General features: G+C 48.3%; 5 protein-coding genes across 5 annotated transcripts; 3 read left to right on the forward strand and 2 right to left on the reverse strand.

Annotated features, from left to right (window-relative positions):
* Positions 1 to 2,739: 2,739 nt before the first annotated feature.
* Positions 2,740 to 5,859, forward strand: ACO1O0_007394 (uncharacterized protein; the record flags this gene model as incomplete). Its single annotated transcript, XM_083196767.1, has 6 exons — positions 2,740 to 2,942; positions 3,019 to 3,121; positions 3,180 to 4,068; positions 4,134 to 4,693; positions 5,359 to 5,513; positions 5,592 to 5,859. The coding sequence occupies 6 exons, from the start codon at positions 2,740 to 2,742 to the stop codon at positions 5,857 to 5,859; spliced, it is 2,178 nt and encodes a 725-aa protein (XP_083047975.1).
* Positions 5,860 to 8,371: 2,512 nt separating this feature from the next.
* Positions 8,372 to 10,771, forward strand: RAD54 (DNA-dependent ATPase RAD54; the record flags this gene model as incomplete). The annotated part of the gene is made up of 1 exon (XM_083196768.1): positions 8,372 to 10,771. One exon carries the CDS (start codon positions 8,372 to 8,374, stop codon positions 10,769 to 10,771), a length of 2,400 nt encoding a protein of 799 aa, XP_083047976.1.
* A 1,432-nt stretch (positions 10,772 to 12,203) lies between these two features.
* ACO1O0_007396 (uncharacterized protein) lies at positions 12,204 to 14,155 on the reverse strand (the record flags this gene model as incomplete). The annotated part of the gene is made up of 4 exons (XM_083196769.1): positions 12,204 to 12,383; positions 12,915 to 13,220; positions 13,274 to 13,851; positions 13,993 to 14,155. 4 exons carry the CDS (start codon positions 14,153 to 14,155, stop codon positions 12,204 to 12,206), a joined length of 1,227 nt encoding a protein of 408 aa, XP_083047977.1.
* A 3,598-nt stretch (positions 14,156 to 17,753) lies between these two features.
* Positions 17,754 to 18,599, reverse strand: ACO1O0_007397 (beta-lactamase-like protein; the record flags this gene model as incomplete). Its single annotated transcript, XM_083196770.1, has 1 exon — positions 17,754 to 18,599. One exon carries the CDS (start codon positions 18,597 to 18,599, stop codon positions 17,754 to 17,756), a length of 846 nt encoding a protein of 281 aa, XP_083047978.1.
* A 1,352-nt stretch (positions 18,600 to 19,951) lies between these two features.
* Positions 19,952 to 21,362, forward strand: ACO1O0_007398 (uncharacterized protein; the record flags this gene model as incomplete). The annotated part of the gene is made up of 4 exons (XM_083196771.1): positions 19,952 to 20,036; positions 20,099 to 20,335; positions 20,394 to 20,504; positions 20,563 to 21,362. 4 exons carry the CDS (start codon positions 19,952 to 19,954, stop codon positions 21,360 to 21,362), a joined length of 1,233 nt encoding a protein of 410 aa, XP_083047979.1.
* Positions 21,363 to 21,718: the final 356 nt, after the last annotated feature.

Raw genomic sequence — 21,718 nt, forward strand, 5'->3', positions numbered from 1 at the left:
TTACTACTGCTAATCACTCTTAATAATATCAAAGGCTAGGTTCTTTATCTTAGAGACTAGCTCTAATAGCTAAAAGATACGAGCTTATAGCCGCCTTCTTTTATAATATATATATTAAGCATAAAGAATAGAGATAAGTTTATATATAAAACTCTATAATTTAGCACCGTTATTCTTATTTTTAGCTTAGCGTTAATCTTTCCTAAATCGGGGGGGGGGGGGAGGGGGGGAGCGGCCAGACTTTTAGAAGATACCTCTATAGTAGATATTAAGTTATTTATATTTTATCCCACTGATCTAAGTCTAGTAGCTCTAGTTATCTACGCCTTAGAGGTAATAAGAGTAAACTAATAGCGGTAATAATCTTACTACTCTCTGCTATTATTAACTACCTTATTATTAAGAAAGCTTATAGTATTTATCTTATTCTTACCTATATCTAAGTAGCGTAGGTCTATTAATATCTTGATTCTATGTTTAAAATACTAGCGTTATATTATTTTCCGATAAGCCTATAATAATAAGCTAGCAGATTCTAAGAATCTAACGTATAATAAGATCGGATTAGAAATATTAGTATAGATTAAGCTATACTATAGTCTTCGCTTCCTCTTATTTCTAAATCTAAGCTTAATAATTATCATCTATTTATTAGGTTAACTAACTATATAAGGCTATTTTAGCTCCGTTTACTTATTAGAAAGATATATATATCTATCTTAATAACTATTAATAATAACTATTAATTATTTTATAAAATCTTAGTTAATAAAAAACTATAATAAAATTAATATATTTATATCTTCTTTAAATATAAAATATTAAAGGGGATTATTAGTAATAAAAAGAGTATTTTTATTAATATCCTTTAATAAAGTTATTATATTTTATTATATAACTTATTTTATATTACTTTACTTATAAGTAAATAAATAAAATAATAAAATAATAAATTATATTAAATATAATACTTATCTTTCGCTTAATTTATATATAATATAATTTTAGCTTATAATAAAATACTTATATATAATAAATAATATAGAATAAGGTTAATATAACGGTTAATCTCGGCTATAGGATAGCTAAGGGGGTTTATATCGTTTTATATTCGATAAAGCGAAATAAGGTATAATTTAAGTAAGGAATATTATTAGCTATAAGAAGATATACTTTTATTAAAGGGAATTAGTATAATAATTAGTATAGCTATATATTATTAATAGCTAAGAAGTAGAAGAAGTATATCTAATCTAGGGGAAATTAAGGGGTCTTATATACTAATAAATACTTACCTATACTTATTATTTAGTAATCTTCTCTTTATATTTATCATAGATTAACTCGCTCCTTATATGATTTAGATCGACTCTAGATTATATAGCTCCTCTAGTAGCGACTACGCTAGATCGCTCTATCCTTAGTTATCCTTACTTATTATCACGTATATTTATCTAGTTATAGTAGTACCCTTAGCTAGGTTCGTAATAGTTAGATAGCTAGGTATAATATTTAGGGTTTTAGCTATAAGGTAATAAGAAGGGTTTATATTATTTTATATTTAATAAAATAAGATAAGGTATTATTTAAGTAATAAGGGTTATTATATAAATAATAATAAGATAATTAATATTAAGAAAATTAATATAAAGATATATATAGTTATTAATTTATTAAGCTAAGAAATATTATTAATAGCTAAAAAGTAAAAAAAGTAAATCTATCTAATAGAAAATTAAGGGGTTTTATATAAGAGTAATTATTAACTTATTTATCTAAGGATTATTAGTCTAATTATATTAAACTATTATAAATATAATCTTAGATTACTTTTAAATTAAATTTTACTTAGCTATTTAACCTTATTTTATATTATTTATAGTATTAATATTAAGTATTAAAGATCTTATAAAAATATTAGTAATATATATTATAATAATATAGCCGAAAACGGTTTTTCTTATATTAACTTTAAAATATCTTATAATTCTTTATTAGTAAGCTAGATATAATATTTATTAATAAAATAATATAAATAATACTTTAAAGATTTTATTATAGTTATCTTACTAAATACTATTAAAATTTTATTATATACTAATATTATTATAACCTAGGTTAATTATAGTTTTTAAGCTTAGATAAAAATACTAAATAAAATATATAGTTTTTTTAAAAAGTATTTTTATAAAAGAAATACTTTCTATCTTTAATCCTATTATCTAAGATTATAAATATAATATAATTATTTACTATAACCTTTTATAATATATTTAATTATATAAGAAGCGTTATTAGATATAATAATACGAGGAAAAAATATATTAAAATAATAATAAACTTTAACTAAGTATTTTTTATCTAGATCTAATTAGAAATTATATAGGTAGTAGTTAATAGAGTATATTAAGTAGGTTTCTCGGGTTTTTACGATCTTACTAAATATAGTTAAATTTAATATATATCCCTACCGTTATAAGCAAGTTTGACTGTACTCGTGGTTGATCTGTTATTATTAGTCAGCTTATGCGACAATCGCCCCAAACTTCGATGTGGTAGCGCGTCGTGACCATACTAGCTGTCGGAAGCCTAGCAACCACACGCGTCAGTCGAAGTCGCACCTTCGAAGGGGACATCAGCAGCGTCACTCACCGATGTAAAACCTAATTCATTTTCGACCCTACTGTATTACCCTCACCTCAATAAACCTTTTTTATCTTCTGATCATCACCATTCGATATGTCCAGGAGGCGAGCTCCTACCACGGGCGCGCATCAGCTACCGGAATCCGACGTCGACAATGACGACGTTGAAATGAGAGATCGCACTGAGGATGTAGGGTCTGATCCCGATGTTGAGAGCGAGCTGGGCGACGGCGGGAGCCACGACATGTTCCAGACGATCACCGACTTGTCGACTTATCTTTGCAGCGTGGAAGAAGAGTATGGATACCTTCTCATTTGCGCTTCTCATGCTTGCCGCACGTCTTTGGCCGGATGCTAATTCACACCTGGGTAGCGGGGAAGAGCTAGCGGGTGGTTTTCAGCGAATTCCAAATCGGCGTGTCTTACCTGACTACTTCGAGGTTATTGCGGAACCTATTGCTTTCAGTACTATTCGGGTACGTGGCCAATGTTGGATTAGTCCTCCAGCAAGTGTCGAGCTGACTGGTTTTGCAGGGGAAAATACAGAAAAAACAATACACATCGTTTGCTGAGTTTGTCAGAGACGTGGCGCAAATTTGTCACAACGCCCAAGTTTACAACCGCCCATCTGCGCCCATCTTTGGCGCGGCTGTGCGGCTAAGGGAGGTCTTTAAAGAAAAATTGCAGGAGATGGCGTCCAAGGGCCAGATCACTATAGAAGATGCAACACTGCCGGACCTGGGCGAATTGCCGCCGGCGGAAGATTCCCCAGCTTCGGGAGGTCAGCCCGGTGATTTTGAGCAAGACGACGATGAAGACGACGACGACGACGACGACGAAGATGAAGACGATGACGATGACGACGACGACGACGAAGATTCCGGCGACGAAGGAGGCAGACGCCAACAACGACGGGGTCGAGGGCGGATGTCAACCTTCAGCCGTCGGGATCGCGACGGGGACAAGGAAGAGGATGCGCATAAGAAGCGGGGGCGACCTCCGAGTGTGCTGACCCCTATGGAAGCTCGCATTTCGTCCATTCTCCGTGGCTTAAGGAAGCCGAAGGATGAGGATGGCAATTTACTCATCTTGCCTTTTGAGAAGCTACCGGATAAGACACTGGTCACGGATTACTACCAGACGATTACCAACCCGATCGCACTCGACAACATAAAGAAGAAAGCGAAACGCAAGAAGTATCAAAATGTGGATCAAGTTCTCGCAGATATAGAGCGCATGTTTGAAAATGCCAAGACATACAACGAGGATGACAGCCCTGTTCACAAAGCAGCAGTAGAGCTACAACAGCAGGCGCAGGTCCTCGCCGAGCAGGAGAAATCTAAACCAGATGAAGATTTCAGGGACGAGGATGGCAAGCTGCCTCTCGCGGAGATTGACTACAAGGGTGAATTGTGGAAAGTTGGTAAGGGTTTCCTATGTTGCTGACTATCGCTGCTCTTTGTTGCTGGGACCTAACGCTATATTTAGGAGATTGGGTTCACATTCGCAACCCGAATGATTTAGCCAAACCGATCGTTGCTCAAATCTACAGGACCTGGCAAGATCGAGATGGTCAAAAGTGGATCAATGCATGCTGGTACTATCGCCCCGAACAGACAGTGCATCGCTTCGATAAGCATTTCTTCGACCACGAGGTGGTGAAGACAGGTCAATACCGGGACCACCAGATTGAGGACGTCCTAGACCGCTGCTTCGTCATGTTTGTCACACGTTTCAGCAGAGGCCGACCACGAGGCTTCCCGAGGGACAAGGAGGTTTATGTGTGCGAATCACGCTACAATGAGGAAAAGTTCCGGTTCAACAAGATCAAAACTTGGGCAAGTTGCGTCCCGGATGAAGTCCGGGAGAAAGACTACGAGATGGATCTCTTTGACGTGCAACAACGACTTCGGAAGTTGCCTAGTCCTATCAAACACCTCCTGCGCGAGGACGCCAAGGAAACCGACGATCTACCAAAGCCTACATGGGGAAGTCCCAATGCGCCGCCCATTGTTGGCGCCGTTCATCGAAGGCCCAGGGAAGCTAATGTGAGTCTCGCCATATTCCCATTGAGCACTGCCCATAGTTCAAGACCCAACTTGCTTCCCCCGATTTTGCTGCTGTTGGCATTATCTTGCTTTGAATACCTTGGGCAATCTCCAGGGTGCTCCATTTTTTTGGCCTGAGGCAGCCGTTGAATCGCAGCCTTTGTTCCCCAATTCCACCAAAACATGGAGTCCTCAACTAATATAACACCCGATGACAGGAATCTCCGCCACCAGAGCCAACACCACCACTCCCGCCGGCCGCGTCTGTTCCCGAGGTCACGGTGGACATGAACCGGCGAGCTCCGGTACCTCCTGCGGCACTTCCTGCAGCGCGAGACCCGCCTGGAGAAATCCCCATGCGGAACAATTCGACATCTTTCCCAGGTCCTGGGCCGTCGCCGTCACCCAATCAGTACCAGGCACATATGGTCCCCCCCTTCCAACCCTCTACTCCGGGAATGGCTGTGCCTCCCCTTCACCAATCACCTGTGCCCATTCCTCAACAATCCCATCACAGCCCTCACCCCCCTCAAGTGCCTATCCGGCCGATGCACTATCAACAACAAAACTTCCCCCAAAGTGCAGGGGCGGGTTTCACGCAATCCCCAGCACTGACAATGCATCATCAGCCTCTTCATAACACTGTGGCACTAGGTTATGGACAGGGACCGCCTCCGGGCTCGAGATCTGGGTTCAACCCCTCTCTTAGCAACGCACTACCCCACGGCAACATGTACAATCCTCCCCGTCCGCCGGAAGTCTACACACTTCCGGACGTCGTCAACGAGGCTTTTCCTGAGGGTGTACGGCGGCAGTTTCAGTGTGATGAAGCTGGGAGAGTTCTGTTTTTCACTGCCCCTCCGCTTGACCGCATACACAAAGGACTATCTTCAGACAGTGCAAGGCTTGGCCACAGTGCGAAATATCTAGCTGGCCATCGGGAATGGATGGCCGAGCGAGAAAGGAAGCGAAAGGTCCGCGACGAGGAACAACATGAGAACCTGCGCAGGAAGTCGCCATCCCTTGGGCCCCGCGCCACCGAGCTCGGAGGTTCGATCATATCGCAGGCGAGTGAAGCAATGGAGAATTGGTTCCGGAACTTCGACGAAGACACTGTCCGATGGCAGAAGGAGGCAGGTTTGGAAGGATGGGGTCAAGTTGTTTAAGAATAGGGACGATTTTTTTCTGTTCTCAACAATTGCTCCCAACAGCATGGCGTCTAGCGGGATGGGTCCGGCGAAAGATGTGACTTACTGGCGTTGAGGGGGAGTTGGATCAAGTTCAGTAGAAACAAACTTTCATCCCGGTTCTGCTGTTGGGCCCCTCTGACGTTATCTATCGATGGTATTAGCCCCCTTTCGTCCTGAGCTATCAACCTCCGAAACGAGATGCCTTGATCATCATGATAATATGCACAGCGACGGGGCCCAGGGGAAGACTGCGGGAAGTGCGACCTTGGTGTGTAATTCTTATCGCAGGAAATGTATATATCGTATTACAGAATGTCTAATGGAAGGCAAAGAAGAGTGGAGCAGACACTGAAATCAAGGGGACGGTCTTACGGGAAACTGACAATGCCAGCTTCGTCCCAACTTTCAAGTCCGTAGAAAGCTTCATTTTACCATTAGTTGGAAGTTCTGGTTTCAAATGAGAGAATGTGCGTCTATGGTTGATCTTTCTATTTAACGAAAGATGGGGCAAACCTCTTTAATAGCATTATCACTCATGAACACGTTCCTGGGGGTTATTTTGGCGCTAGTTGGTCCGAACAGGCCTTAAGACACCAGGAGGATAACATAATTGCCTCATGACGCATGGGATCACAACATCGCCCGGTAAACAAGGCCTTTGCCCTCCATGAAGATTGTGGGTCAGACTAGAGACGATGATTTCTGTCAGACTGGTGTGGTCGTAGGACAGAGAGACGCAAACGGTATCAGGGTTATATAGTCCGCCCTTTTAGATTCAAAGCTTATATGGATTATGTATGTAATCATTGCAAATCCAGGAAAGGGGAAATTCGTGGAAGGGAATAATATGTCCTAATTTGGGGCCTGCCCAAGCTCCCGCATGATTCCCTCATAGGCGACCCACTGGACCGCATTAACTATAAATGCCCTGATACAGCAGACGCCAAAACCTCGAAAGAAGACTCTCACCCCTTGAGTCCTATAGGCATCCTTAGTAGTTTGCCAAGCTCCGGGAGGTTTGGGTTCGCGTGCTTCCCAACGCTCATGGTCGAGAAGAGGCGATAACTCAGTGGCACATCTCAAGATCTGTGTCTGGACTCGCGTCTTGATCACATCCAACGGGAAAACACTCGCCCAAGTCGCGATGCCAGCTAGACCACCGCAGACCAGAACTTTCGGGGCCTCGTCGCGGAATGAGCGGGTTTCATCTCCTCCCGGTACAGGCCACAGACTGGTAGCCAGCTCATAGGACCAAAAGTAGAATCCGTACCCAATGCTGTCCCGCAACGCAGTCACTGTTCCGCCATAGTAGAAACCCTTGAGCCCTCGCTCTTTCCAAATGTGCCATGCAACGGTACCGCTGGACAGTGGTGTCGCGGACGCTTGCGCACGGCACTTGACCAGTTCAGTTGGAGTGCTAACAACCCAAGTCGCCAGTCCACCTAGGGCACCAGCAAGCCACGTCGACACTAGGCTTTCTCTGACCGAGAAGGCCTCGTTCAGAGCAGCTTTAGAATGATTGTATGATACAAATAGAAGTGCATTAAGGGCACCGTACCCGAGAATAGGAGCCGCAGTGCCCGTAGTCAAGGCACCAGTGGCTTTCAGAGGTGCTCTACTGGTGGTTCCATTGTGGGCTTGCAACCGTACCTTAATAAGGTCGAGAGGGTTTCCAATGATAATTCCCAAAGCGCCACTTAAATAGCCGGCCCAGAAATCTGCCCCCATAGCAGCATCGACTGCGAGATGGCTATCAAGTTGGGCCTTGGAGTAGAAGTTCTTTGATAGCGACGGTGTTCCCACGGGGAGTAATCACATGCGGGGGGCCTAGTTGAAATCAATATATGTTGATATTCTTCAGCGCCAGCATCCCGCAATACTCGGGTGACCTGAGACAGCGGCCGCTTTCCAGCGAGACAACTCGGTCTGGTTCAGGGGCGACCGGTGTGTGAAAGATCGATGAACGGTGGGTAATACCTGGGGGAGAGAGTGGCAGTTCTCGAGTAGTTCCGGCTAATAATATTTGAGAAAAACAGTTCAGATAGAAGGTGTTTAACATGAGTGATGGTTAATTATGGAATGGAGTCGACGATGCCATGCCACCCATCCCGACTGCCGAGGAGTTGCCGCGGGGCAAGCGATGTCAACCAACATGAAAGGAATGAGAGTGGGGCGTTGGACGGAAGTTATTCTAGTCACGTGAACTCGCGTGTCCTCTCGACGCGCCACGTCGCGTCCGTTGCTCTAGTGTCAACAACTGGACGGTATCGCCACAAAGGTCACAACCAGTTCACTTCGACACCCAAGATGACTATTACCTGCAGGCAAATTCCGCATCTACACTAAAGGCTACAGTAATTTGTGGAAACCTGCTATCGTCCAGAAGTAACCCACTCCTGGTGTTAGGTGCGTGACATATCATCAGCGTCCCTATGATCGCGAGCTAGTCCCCGATGCTGACGCCGATTTCTGGTAGAAGCCATCCGCGATGCCGGGTCCTTCACCTAGGAAGAACTGCCTTCCTGGTGCACGGTCTGCGCAGGCCCATTCATCAGACAGACTGCACAAACCATTCAAATGCCCAGGATCCGCTATCCAGGCACCATCAAGTGACAGACCAGTTCGAAAGCGAAGAAAGGTTGATTACAAAGGCGCCGACCAGGATACAGAGGGGGACAAGCCTTACACAAACAATGAAAGGCTGGCACTGTCCACAAGAGACGCTAATCGGTATCCCGTCTACCAGCCGAAGGAAAAAAGCGTTGTATTTCGAAAGGCATTTTCTGTTCCTCTAAAGAATAAGGATGTCACCAGTTACAACCCAGGCCGGCCTCCCCCAACGCTGGGTCTGAGGCAGGGTGCAGTGTTTGTGCCCAGACCACTACATGATCCCAGTGGAGAGTTTGCCATTGTGCTTCATGATCCGACAGTGGACGGGAAACCTACGCTTCCCCCAAGAGAGGGAGAAAAAGCCGAGCAGCTCGATAACTCGTCGGAAAAGATTGATGCTCCGCTTGTCCACAAGAGCTTAGCAGAAATCTTGGGGATTAAGAGGAAGGTGAACAATGATCATCCTCGAGTGCCCGTCGTTCTCGACCCTAAACTGGCGAAGATCCTCCGACCACATCAGGTTGAGGGGGTCAAGTTTATGTACCAATGCGTCACGGGAAAGATTGACGAGAACGCCAACGGCTGCATCATGGCTGACGAGATGGGTCTGGGAAAGACGCTCCAGTGTATCACGCTTCTGTGGACGCTGCTCAAACAATCACCCGAGGCCGGAAAACCGACCGTCCAAAAAGCCATCGTGGTTTGCCCCGCCAGCCTTGTCAAAAACTGGGCAAACGAGCTGACAAAGTGGCTCGGTGCTAATGCCATTACGCCATTTGCCATTGACGGTAAAGCTACAAAAGAGGAGCTCACGCGCCAACTACGACAATGGGCTATTGCAAGTGGGCGCTCGGTCACCCGGCCTGTGATCATTGTCTCCTACGAGACCCTGCGTCTCAACGTCGAGGAGCTCAAACATACCAAAATAGGCCTTCTTTTCTGCGACGAGGGCCATCGCCTCAAAAATGCCGACAGCAACACTTTCGCCGGTCTCAACAGCCTCAATGTCACCCGCAGGGTGATTTTGACAGGCACACCGATTCAGAATGACTTAACTGAGTACTTTTCTCTAATCAGTTTCGCCAATCCCAATCTTCTTGGCTCACGATTGGAATTCCGGAAGAGATTCGAAATTCCCATATTGAGGGGCCGCGACGCCGACGCATCCGATTCAGATCGCCAGAAGGGAGATGAATGCACAGCAGAGCTACTCGGAATCGTCAATAAATTTCTCATCAGAAGGACAAACGACATTTTGTCAAAGTACCTGCCCGTCAAATACGAGCATGTGGTATTTTGCAAGCTTGCTCCCTTCCAGCTCGATTTATATAACTACTTCATCACGAGCCCCGACATCAAGGCCTTGCTGCGAGGCAAGGGTAGTCAGCCTCTCAAAGCCATCAACATTCTCAAAAAGCTATGCAACCATCCCGATCTCTTGAACCTCGCTGAAGATCTCCCCGGCTCCGAGAACTGTTACCCTGATGAATATGTTCCCAAGGAAGCCCGTGGTCGTGATCGCGACCCGAAACCATGGTATTCAGGCAAGATGCAAGTCCTCGACCGAATGCTGGCTCGGATCCACCAGGATACAAACGACAAGATAGTGCTTATCAGCAACTATACATCGACTTTGGATCTCTTCGAAAAATTATGTCGATCTCGCCAGTACGGTTGTCTACGTCTTGATGGCACGATGAACGTGAACAAGCGTCAGAAATTAGTCGACCGCTTCAATGATCCAGAAGGTGACGAGTTTGTGTTTCTTCTCAGCAGCAAAGCAGGTGGCTGTGGCATCAATCTCATTGGTGCTAATCGGCTCGTCCTGTTTGACCCTGACTGGAATCCCGCTGCTGATCAGCAAGCACTGGCTCGAGTCTGGCGAGACGGTCAGAAGAAGGACTGTTTTGTTTACCGCTTTATCGCGACAGGCACTATTGAGGAAAAGATTTTCCAGCGCCAGTCCCACAAGCAGAGCTTGTCATCATGCCTAGTCGACTCGGCCGAGGATGTTGAGCGGCATTTCTCTCTCGACAGCCTCCGTGAATTATTTCAATATCAACCTAACACGAGGAGCGATACTCACGATACATTTAAGTGTAAGAGGTGTAAGCCAGATGGCAAACAATACATCAAGGCTCCGGCAATGTTATATGGTGACACAAGCACCTGGAACCACTTTATCAACAGTGGCTTAAAATCCATTCAAGATTTGCTACTGCGACAAGAATGCGACGAGAAAATTGTCTCATCGGTATTCCAGTATATTTCCCACTGATCAGTGGTTCTGATGGGCGTTCTAGGTCGAGCTAGGTGAGATGGAGAGAAGGAGGTCGGCTGCCTTGCACGGGCCAAAGTCTGTTACATTTGGTGGTGATAATGTAGATTCGCTCGAGACTACCCCGTAAAACAGAGTACATGCAACGTCTGTAAACTCCACCATCAAGCTCTGCATTTCATGGCTCTCGTCTGACGTAATACGAATATGTAGTAAATTTTAAGTAGTACCTGCAAAGTAATTGCGGTAGCTACCTACTTCATAGGTAGCGTCGCCTCGAAGTCCTTTATCTTGGCTCTACTTCTACTACGTACAACGCCACCTCCTTAGCACCCTTCTTAGCACAAACCAGTCATCCTTTTTTTTTTCTAACCTGTCGCCCCACAACGCACCCGCGACCCAGGCAACTCTAAGAAGCCTCAGAAGTTCACAAAAATATATTACCGTGCCCCCGAGGAGTTCCCAAAGTCAAATCAACATGTCCCAAAAGGCCGACAGCAAGTCTTACGAAACCCAGGCGTCCTTCGAATCGCTTTACCTTCAACGATCGACGGAAGAGCTGGCTGAGGACCTCAACAAAGTTCGCAGTGCGGACGACTTCAAGGCCGACTCGGTTCAATTCCTTGTCCATGCCATTCAACAAGGAGCGGCCCAATTCAGTTCACACGACCAGAAACGCATCATATCTGCTCTCAGAAGGAGGCCAGACACGCCCACGTAACCAGCTTCCCTTTCACTCTACCGCCCTACCCCACCTACCACCTCGCCGGCGTGCCCGCCGCCAGTATCTTTCGTCTGTGGATCCCGTCTAAACCAGGGCCCATGAGGGTTGTGAGAGGTGACGATGGAGTCTGGTCGAGATGAAGCTTGTCATCTATGGTAGTTGGGTATACGAAAATCTTATCGCTGTGCCATCAACGCGGAACTTCTAGCTCCTGCATCATCCACCCACCCGGCGTCGGATTTTATCGACTTCTCCCGCTGCAGTCGATTATGCCCTCTACATTATTAAGATATTGCTCTTATAGAGAGACAAGTAGAGAGCGAAGGAGATCCCGAGGGGCGAATTCAAATACATATGGCACAGACATGGCATCGCCACATCCAGTTCGCCAATGTAGCCTTCTAAATTCTATACATCGTCGGACAGAGTTTCATATACTATCAAAGCCCCTCGCGCGAGAATATCGGCTTCTATAGCCTACCTTACCCTCTTAATCTAAACGCCTTCCAACGTCCACTTCCCCCCTAAAGCTGCTAGTATCACAGGAAAATCTTAAGTTGTAGAAGGGTATCTTAAATTTCAAAGCAAAGAGCCCGTGAGTGTCATTAGACCATCCTAAGACAAAATGTCGAAGAGATCTGACTCCTCTCCGAGGCGGAGCGATCAAAAGGGCCATGGGCACACAGATCAGCTGGCCCCCTGTATTCCTCACATTGTCTGAGCCAGCTGATGCGTCTTCGCCTGGCGCTCCTTGCGCACCGCCCAACCTTTGATGGCGAGGACGACCACCTCCCATGCCATTAGCATCCCCACCATGCCCATAGTTACCGTGTACATAAACATGGCATCTAGTTCGTAGTGGATCATTCCCTCCACAGTATCGCTGCTCTGTTGAAATGCGTCAGTGCTTCGATCACTCAGAACGAGACGGGTCAGCACCTACGCTTGTCATGAAAATGATCCCCCCTGAAATCAACCCAAACGCCGCAAGCAGTTCAGTCGGTGGACGAGATGGAAACACGGACCTTGGAGGCCGTATGAACATTACAATGTAGGTGAGTCCTCTGGCAAACGAGGCAAAAAGGAGAAGGTTCCCCCACTGCTTGTGGACCATGGTCGATGTCATGGTCTGCTGGTGATGAGAGCTCATCATGATTCCAAGCAGCAGAATTACCAATGCCGGGATGGGATTCAAGGAGAATTCATATGTTGCGGGTGGCCTCAGTTGTTCTCGCTCCAGATCAGAGTACGAATCCGTGGGCCTGATGTCCGAAACTGTGGTATTAAGAAGTTCGCGGATCCGAGTCGACTCAATGAGCATGCCACACTGCAGCCTCGTGTCAGTCTCACGGCAGTCCCTAATCGCATGCAGGACTAGCGCCAGATGTTGCCAGGTTCCGAGCATAGGACTTTACTTACCAAACCCCCGCCGATGAAGAGAACGGTAATGGATATGTGCTCCAGATCCTGAGCCCTCCATTTCTTACCCCAATTTCCAAGGTGTTCAAGAAAGATGTTGGTTGACCCATACATGAAGATGAGGGCACTTTCAACAAATTCTGCCGACGGTCGCCACGTTCGGCGTGACTGCTTGGGCCGGATATTCCAAGCCCAACCTAACTCAGCGAAGCTGCCAGTCCAGCGACCAAGGTTGAACAGGCCTAGCCAAAAGAAGATGCCGCCCTTGATCCAATGTGCTAGCCCGCCAAAGATTGCACGGCCCTCCTATAATCACGTCAGGGCGATGCCTAGCAACTGTATGGGGCATAAAAACTCACGAACAGTCGACCATAAGCAACGACACCCGTGGTAAACGCAATGAAACCAAATGGGAGGATGATTCGGTCGACAATTTTGTAGCCCAGATTGAGATACTTCCAAATACGCCCAGAAATGGCCCTAGCAAGCTTCTCCATTAGGGCGCTCCTAGGTTTCGGGTTTGAAAAGGTCATGTCCTCGAGTTCAGGCTCATCATCCTCATAGTCCTTGGCGTGCCTTGATATTGATAGATCTTCGTCATCAGCCACGTGTGTAGAAACTGAGTTACTGCGCAACGATTCTGTAGCTGGACCGGAACCGTGGACAGTCTCGTCAGAGAGTCGGTAGCCATGGGCAAAACGATAGCGGTTGCTGTCCCCCATGTCAGGTGAAACGGGTATGAAGCGGTGCTCCTCCTGAGAGCTTCCACGGTTGGAAGCTTTGATCGCACCGGCAACTCGCCCTACCAAGCTAATAAGCATATGGGCAGAGGCAACCCAGGTTATGATCCACCCAATGCTGTGATGAGCATTTCCGGGGTAGAGATCAGGGGTCTGAGCGTTGTAAATGGTTCCCAGAAGAACGCCCAGGGCATTCACTGCGAGGAAAATAAACTGCATAGGCAAAGTATAGCGAGAGGTAGCGAGAGATAGCATCACCGCTATAAACGCCGGAGATTTCAGTCAGCAACGCCGGATCATGGATTTGGCCAGGAAAAATAAGTTGGGGCCAGACGTACCGACGGGGAGGACGAAGACCCAGGCAACCACCATGAGGCCAATGTGGGCGTACATGAGCCCGGCATAGCCCGGGTGAGAGAAGTAGGTGGGCGGGTAGTCATCTTGCGGGCTGTCTGTATGGTCGCCAGTGTTGTGGCCACCATTTTGATCACCTCCTTCCATGTCATCGCTATGCGCCAGGACGGTGGAAAGAGACGTCAAGGCAACCACCAGAGCGGTGCCGACGGTGAGTGAAGGGGCGCGCGATGGTCTCATGGACGCTTGTCTGTTCGGAGGCAACCCTGAATGCGAATTGGTCACCAGACGGATGTGCACAGGCGCACAGGATGAGACGCTGAGAATAACCCAAGCTATGGATGTTCCGGGCAGTGAGAGTTCGATGCGACGCCGTCCTTGGCGCTTAGGACTGGGAGAGAAGGAACTATGTAGGCTACTAGTGGTGATGTCAAGTAGGACGGGGAGCCCGGGAACGGCGGAGTGAGGGCAGAAATCCTCTTATTTACGCCCAAGGGCGGCATCTCGGGGCCCTTCAAGCCGAACACAAGCATGGGATTTGGCAATAACAGTACATAGTGATGGCATGGTGGCCTGCGCCTAATTGCTTGGCCAGGACATGCGTTCCTCTCTTGGCTTTGAAGGTGCCTCGTCTTGGCTTGCCGGGTGACGTGTGTGGTCATGCGCAGGGCGACTAGACGAGTATGAGTACTTGGAGGGACAAGGGCGGGTGGTCGGCTGTAATCCAGGCGTCAAGGCTCGTGGGAAACCCCAGATAGCTACTGGGGGTGGGAGGCGAAGAGGCCAGAGGGCCAGGTACTGTGGTGTATGGGTACACGCCATCCGGTGAGACCGTGTGAGGATGGGATGGCTCACATGTACATGCCTAGCATGCACTGGACGGTGGACTCTGGCCATGCGTGGAAAGACTCCGAGAGTTCCGAGTTGGCTTGGACTTGGATGTGTGGTCAAACAAATGAAGACGCCGGTGGAGATGGTGGGTTCGGCGCTGACGGAAACACCACGACAGTTGTTGGCCGGATCGTACTCGTACCTACCCTCTGCCACCACCACCCACCACCCACCGCAGCAGACGGCTATTATTTCTGGTACTGTACATAGAAATAAGTGTACGGGGAACGACCGACGTACTTATGTACGATGGGATGTGTAGTCGACGGGCCGACCCAGTGATTGACATCCCAGGGATCCGCCCCATCCTCTAGCCATGCGCCAGTTCCAGTTGCCCAACTGCAACTGACCGCAATTCTCACCTGCCTGCGGACTACGACATACTACCTTTGCACTATGACCACGAGTACTGCAATACTTGCCTACCTCCTCCTACTTGGTACATTGTGAGCGGTGAGCTTCCGGCGCGCTTGGTTCTGGTGCTTCGTCTCCTCCAGTGCCCCGTGCCGAACTTATTGTGTCGTTTCCCCACCACAAGTACTCGTACGAGTATTACTCGTACTCTGCCTGTGACGACATCTGCTGAAACTTAGACGTTAAAGGTGACCACATGTGCAAGCACTAGGCGCAGTGGACGCCCTGCAAGACATAACCCAAGGGAATAGATAAGTATTAGAGTACTAATAGTCTTAGTAGTAGCAACCCGTGCGAGCGTGGTACGTGGTAGCACTGCCAGTAAATTGCAATATGAAGCAGGCACTGTGCAGTGCGTAATTGCTAGTACCGAGTACGAGTACGGGTGGTATATCATAGTAGCAATAATACGCAACGGCGCGGAATCGCACCTGGTCATTTGGTTGCTGATCCGTGCCCAGAGGAGCTTGCGTGGGCTTTCGGCTATCTGACGGCCCTCCTGCAGTCCTGTTGCTTATTTATGCCAAGCCTGGAGACTAGGCCGTGGCATGTTGCATATCCCTACCCAGAGCAGACGGTCATCAGTAATGGGCCGTATTACATATACTCGTAGTAATCATCTGATGATGATTGTGACTCCGGTGCTCGGATTCCGTCTTCCCATCCGTTCTTGGCCCCATCGTGATTCCATTCCATACCGCAGTCCCACGCATTTCTGTGACGTTTGGGTTGGCCCAGCCAAATAACTCGACGTCAAGTCGTGAATTCTGGACTCGATGGCTCATGGGCTCGCGATGCTTGAGTTCTGACCGAGCGACAGCAAACTGGCGGCCCGGAGAGTGCGGTGTTGCGCAACTTGCACCTGGGATTGATTGTACATAAGGTATCTGTAGTTCTGCATCCCTCCCCAGTGTCTCCACTGTGCCTGCCGAAGCCTCCGGCCACCCACCACCACCACGGCAGTCACTGGACTACCTACAGTCGGTGCGTCCAGCTTTGGTTCTGAACCTGCGGGTGTCAGCCAATCCACGTCAACAGGGAACAACCCGGAACTCTCGGTCTCTCTGACTCCTCTCTCACGCCCTGCGATTCTCAGTGGGGCAAAAGCTTTACCCCTACCTACACCTACCTACCTAAGGTGCCCAGGGTAAACGTGCAGAGGGATTTACAGTCTGGAGAGGTTTGCACTTTGTCGAGGACGGGCGAGGTCCACTTTCTCGTACGATGGAGTAGGTAGTATCATTAATAACAAACACAGTGCGGACAGCGGCGGGAGCCACATAGTACTACTCTTACCACTGCTATGTACGTAGGTAGGTAAGGTACTTAGTTGTACGGATAGTAAGGTACATAGTAGCAGTACCTTTTAAACCCAGGCGCCATTACTGATGACGACGCAGCAAGGAACCGAATGACCTAGGGTTCTTTTAACCCTAGTCGCAACTGTCATCATGCTCGGCGGGTCGAGCACGCGATAGCATTCCTTTGGCTAAGAGCCTCACTGTCCACATGTTGTCAAGGGCTCCTCCTCACCGGCCCCCACCCACGAATACAATTTCCATGCCACCATTGCATGAAATCCCGGCTGTTGGGCATTAATACAATCCGGGTTAGTAGATGCCAAGAGGCATGATCCACTAATCGTGCATGGGCGACGGGCGTGCAGGTATCTAGACTGTTAGACATCTGGGTCATTTTGGTCACTTGGTCATATACCACCTCGTGCGGGAAAACGACATGCAAAGACCGCAATCCTGCATGAATGGATCGGGATGTCGGTCAGGGTGGATCAAGCCCGCGGCCCCGCCGCCAACAATCACCACCGCCGTCGAAATGAATACACATTGAAAAGCTTTGTTTGATGTTGGAACTTGGAGGCTTCAGTAGGGAATACCGGTGCTTCATCACCCACGACCCCGTGTGACTCTAGTTGAGCGGTCCACGGGATGATATCCGACCTCGGGGAGGTCCGGATAGTCAAGAGCATATAAAGCTTGCAAGCCGCCGTTGAGTAGTGTAGCAGTACACGATTATTCTCGGTTAAACACGTGTAGAGTTACATCTGTGCAACCTACCGGGGTATAGAATTGCAAGCGTACGAAGTATATCCCATTGTATATATATATATATATATACTCATACTTAGCCTTCTGCCAGATTATGCAAACATACAACTAATTCGGTAGTATCCAGCTTCTGTGGTCCACACAATGATCTTCTACCGATACTGGCGCACATAAGGACCCGTAAACTAGAGTACTGCACAATATACATGGACTATGCTCTTTACTGCCCCAATAGCTCTGATCGCTTGATATAAGTTATGCCGCTTTCACCGTTCTATCCTATCCCATCATCTACAAGGGTTGAGCCAGTCGCAGATAGCATCGAATTCACTGCTTCTGCCAGCCTATATCCTTATATAAGTTAGACTATGACTTCACAGGCTTGACGACGGCCCCAGCCGCCAGGTATCTGTACTCTCTCGTACCACCTTGCCTTCGCCTGCGAGCTTCTCGAGAATTTGAGCAATGCCCCTCCCGGCAGCAGCATGAAGCTCCTCTGGCACGTCACTGTATATAACCTTGACCAGCCCCGGCACTGTCCAGGCCACTGCTCCACCACCCTGAATTGGTCGGAGCATTTTGAGCACCTGTTCCTCGCGCTGTCTCCGATGCTCAATATACTCGACGATTTTTCCTGTGCCATCTTCCAAGACTGGCCCATGTCCAGGGTAGGCCCGCCCCTTGAAGAGGTGTCGCATCTTCTCGAGACTAGCTAAGTACGTAGCCAAGTCTTCGTAGACGGCCGTACCTTGCCCCAGAACATTGTCTGCCGTGAACATGGCGTCCTCCTCGGCCAATACAAATGCCATGTGGTCGGTGGTATGCCCCGGCGTGTGCGCAGCAGTCAGGGTGGCCCCTTCTGTGTGGAATATTTGTCCGTCCGTGATTGCCGATTGCCCTACATCGGGATTGTACTTGTAGATGTTGGCCTCGGGTGTGATACGGAGGAGATCTTGGATACCCCCGACGTGATCAGGGTGCCAGTGGGAGATGAGGGCGCTCGCGATAGTCGCATCCTCCTGCTCGAGCGTGGCCTTAAGTGAGGCCGCCCAGGCCGGACGTCCCTCTCCAGTATCAATGAGAATGCGATGTCTTCCGGTCCCCACCAAGTACGTATTTGTACCCTGGAGTGTGAACTTGCCCGGGTTTCCCCCTAGTATACGGATGCATCTTGAACTCAGTCGCTCCACGGCTGGGAGAGCGACCAGGTGGCTAGTCATGTCCGACTTGTCCCGGCCTACCGACTTGGCTGTAGGGAATACCGGAGTCTATAACTTCCAGGGGCAACAGAACCCGTCAGTTAAGACGTCGAGGGGTAATGTCTGGTGGTTGGCTGGCTGAGACCTAAGACTCGCTACCCTAGGCACGCCGCCCAAATGAGACAATTCTCCAGGTCACCGTTGAAAGAAGGCCTAGTTGTGTTAGATGGGCCTGAAGCCGGCGAGCAAATGGTCGCTCGTCTTCAGAATCGCCGGTGTGGGTTGTTGGTGACAATTGTGTTAGGAAGGGGCGGCGGCGGGGGATAAAAGTGGTGGTGCAGCGCGTTGCCTCGGCTCAAGTCACTCTAGATGTTCTTAGATACCCGAGTGTGAACATGTTGCCTACCGGTAGCATATATCAGCAATACAGATCCCATTAGAAACAATGAGCCAACCATCACAGTACTCTTACTCGATATATATGGAAGCTATAGAGAGGTTGGGTTACCAACAAGGAGCCGTAAGTCGAGCGGGCAGCTCGTTAAACAGTTGACCGTCCACGTCGGTCCAGATTGATACCCAAATTATTACCGTGCATCCGTACAGGTGAAGGAAAACCTCGCAAAGCTCTGAAGGATAGTTTAATGCATGTGAGAAAAACCATAGCGAGAGAAGATGCACTTCTCTGATCGGTTCGAAGTATTTTTGTTAAGTTGCACATCTAAGCATTCTACTGCTACTAAGAAGATCTGTCTAAAACGCGAGGCGCCTCTCTTGGACCCGCAACTGAGTGAAGCCACCGCGCCAAACTGCTTATCGAATGCTTATCAGAGATGCTGCATCCAATTTCTGGGGGACCTTTCATCATCAGACACCCAAGGCTCACGAATGGCTCAGACTAAAGCAAGCTGCCACGATCAACTAATATTGCACCAGATAACTAGTTAACAATTGCACCAATTCCTACATTCCCCGAATCCGTGCACTACTCGGCTGCATGCCCAGGCGTGCAACACCACAGTTGTTGCTAGAGTTCAGCCACGGTGAGTTCCCTTCCTCCAAAAAGTCAGGGCTTTGTTCTCGGGCACGTTTCCTAGTAGCCACAGGAAATGGACCCGTGTCTATACTCTCTACTAGGCAAGAACAATACTACTAGTATATAAAGTTGAGCACTCGGTACTGATGCCTCGGATAGAGGAGGTGACACCCAAACGCTCAAACGCTTAAACCCGCTACTTCCCCCCCGTTCTGCGCCGACATACCCCCTCGAATAAACACCACCTTACAAGACGCACACGTACCCGATCGCCCCCGAGCCCCGAATCTGATCACTCGGAATTGAAAGTGCCTGCGACTACATTATCTCATCAGCCATGTCTGCTCGGCCTGCAACACCGGCCTCCCCCAAGAATGTCAAAGTCAAGGCACCGGCTCCCGGGACGCCTGTGTTCGGCTGTGGTACATATGCCCTTCTACTCCAGGACGAGAGGGTTGCTACTTGCTGACTACTGCGGCCATAGAGCATGTACAGAAACTACTTTCGCAGTCCCAGGAAGTCATGAACAGCTCGATCAGCCACTACAAGATGATCCTACGAAGCATCTTTGACTCGTCCCGCATAGTCCCACAGACATCAACAAATGACGAAGGCCGCCCCATCATCTCGCTCACCTCGACGTACCTCTGCTTGCAATGCCCATCGACGTTGACTGAGGAGGACTGTCTGAAGCATGGCAACAAAAGATCGCATCGGTTCTGTAAGTCTTCTTCGCGACAAGCACCAAATCTGGTATTGTGCTCACACACACTCTGCAGACGTTGAGTCAAGGAGTGGCTCGCTATATTGCCAGATCTGCGATGATATTGTCTGGGATCCCACCCTCGAGGAACTTCGAGTGCGAAAAATCGGAACTGGATCCTTCTCTGGTAATATACACCAGATTGTTGGGCCATCGAGTGCTACGTGTATTAACTCGGAACACAGGTCGAAAGCGCAAGCACGACGAGCTGTTTTCTGACTCGATAAAAGAAGACCCTCGCTATATTTCGTCGAACACCACAGCATCCTCGTGTCGAGCCAACGGCCTCCGTGGTATCTATAATGCCGGGGCGACTTGCTACCAGAATGTTGTCCTCCAAAGCTTTCTCCACAACCCTCTTCTCCGCAACTTCTACCTGAGCGACGGCCATCAGAGTAGTGACTGCAATGTTCCCCACTGCCTCAGCTGCGCCATGGATGATATGTTTCAGGATTTCTACGCTCTCGAAACTACCAACGGATACACCGCCGCTAATATTCTCTCTGGTTTCTGGATATCGGAAAAGAAGGCATTCGAGAATCTGGTGACCACCAAGGAGCAAGATGCCCATGAGTTCTTCCAGTTTCTGGCCGAAGAACTACACGAGAGAAACGGAGACGGGAAGAAGCCCGAGATTGGCAGCGAACATAGCTGCAATTGTATTATCCACCAAACGTTCTACGGGAAAATGCAGACCACCACGACCTGCCAGAATTGTTCCGGCACTACTAATGCAGTGCAATCGTTTCTGGACCTTAGCTTGGGACTCGACAATTTGGCCCAAAAGCGCAACCGGAAGCTTGGCCACGCCACGGTACCCCTGACACTCCATGACTGCTTGGACGAAGAGTATATCAACTCGGACAAGTGTGAGTATCGGTGCCATAACTGCAATTCGACCCAGCAGGCACGACGTCACACAAGCATCAAGCGCCTCCCTAATGTCCTGTCAATCCAGCTCAAGGTATACTCGCACCCTGCTTGAAGCACCTCCTTCAAGTTTCATCTTGGATATTGATATCTCTGGCAGCGTTTTGAATACAAGCAGGGCAGGCACGATCGTGCTTCCAAGATCGACGAGCCCGTTCATTTTCCTCTTCAGCTCAACATGCTTCCATACACGAATCGTCAACGTTCTCGCGAGGGTCGCGAAAACGCCGAACTCGAGAGATCCTGCACCTATGACTTGCTCAGCGTCGTTGTCCATGTAGGCGAAATTGAGACAGGGCACTATGTGTCATATTGTCGCGTTGGCGATCAGGTATGCGCTCAGCTCAAGGTCTTGTCAGACACAAGTGCCTCAACGACGAAACTGACATTTAATTTTTTTTCCATTCTAGT

This window comes from Amphichorda felina (genome assembly GCF_050947745.1).
Source record: "Amphichorda felina strain 45539 chromosome Unknown scaffold_7, whole genome shotgun sequence".
Classification (NCBI taxonomy): Eukaryota; Fungi; Ascomycota; class Sordariomycetes; order Hypocreales; family Bionectriaceae; genus Amphichorda; species Amphichorda felina.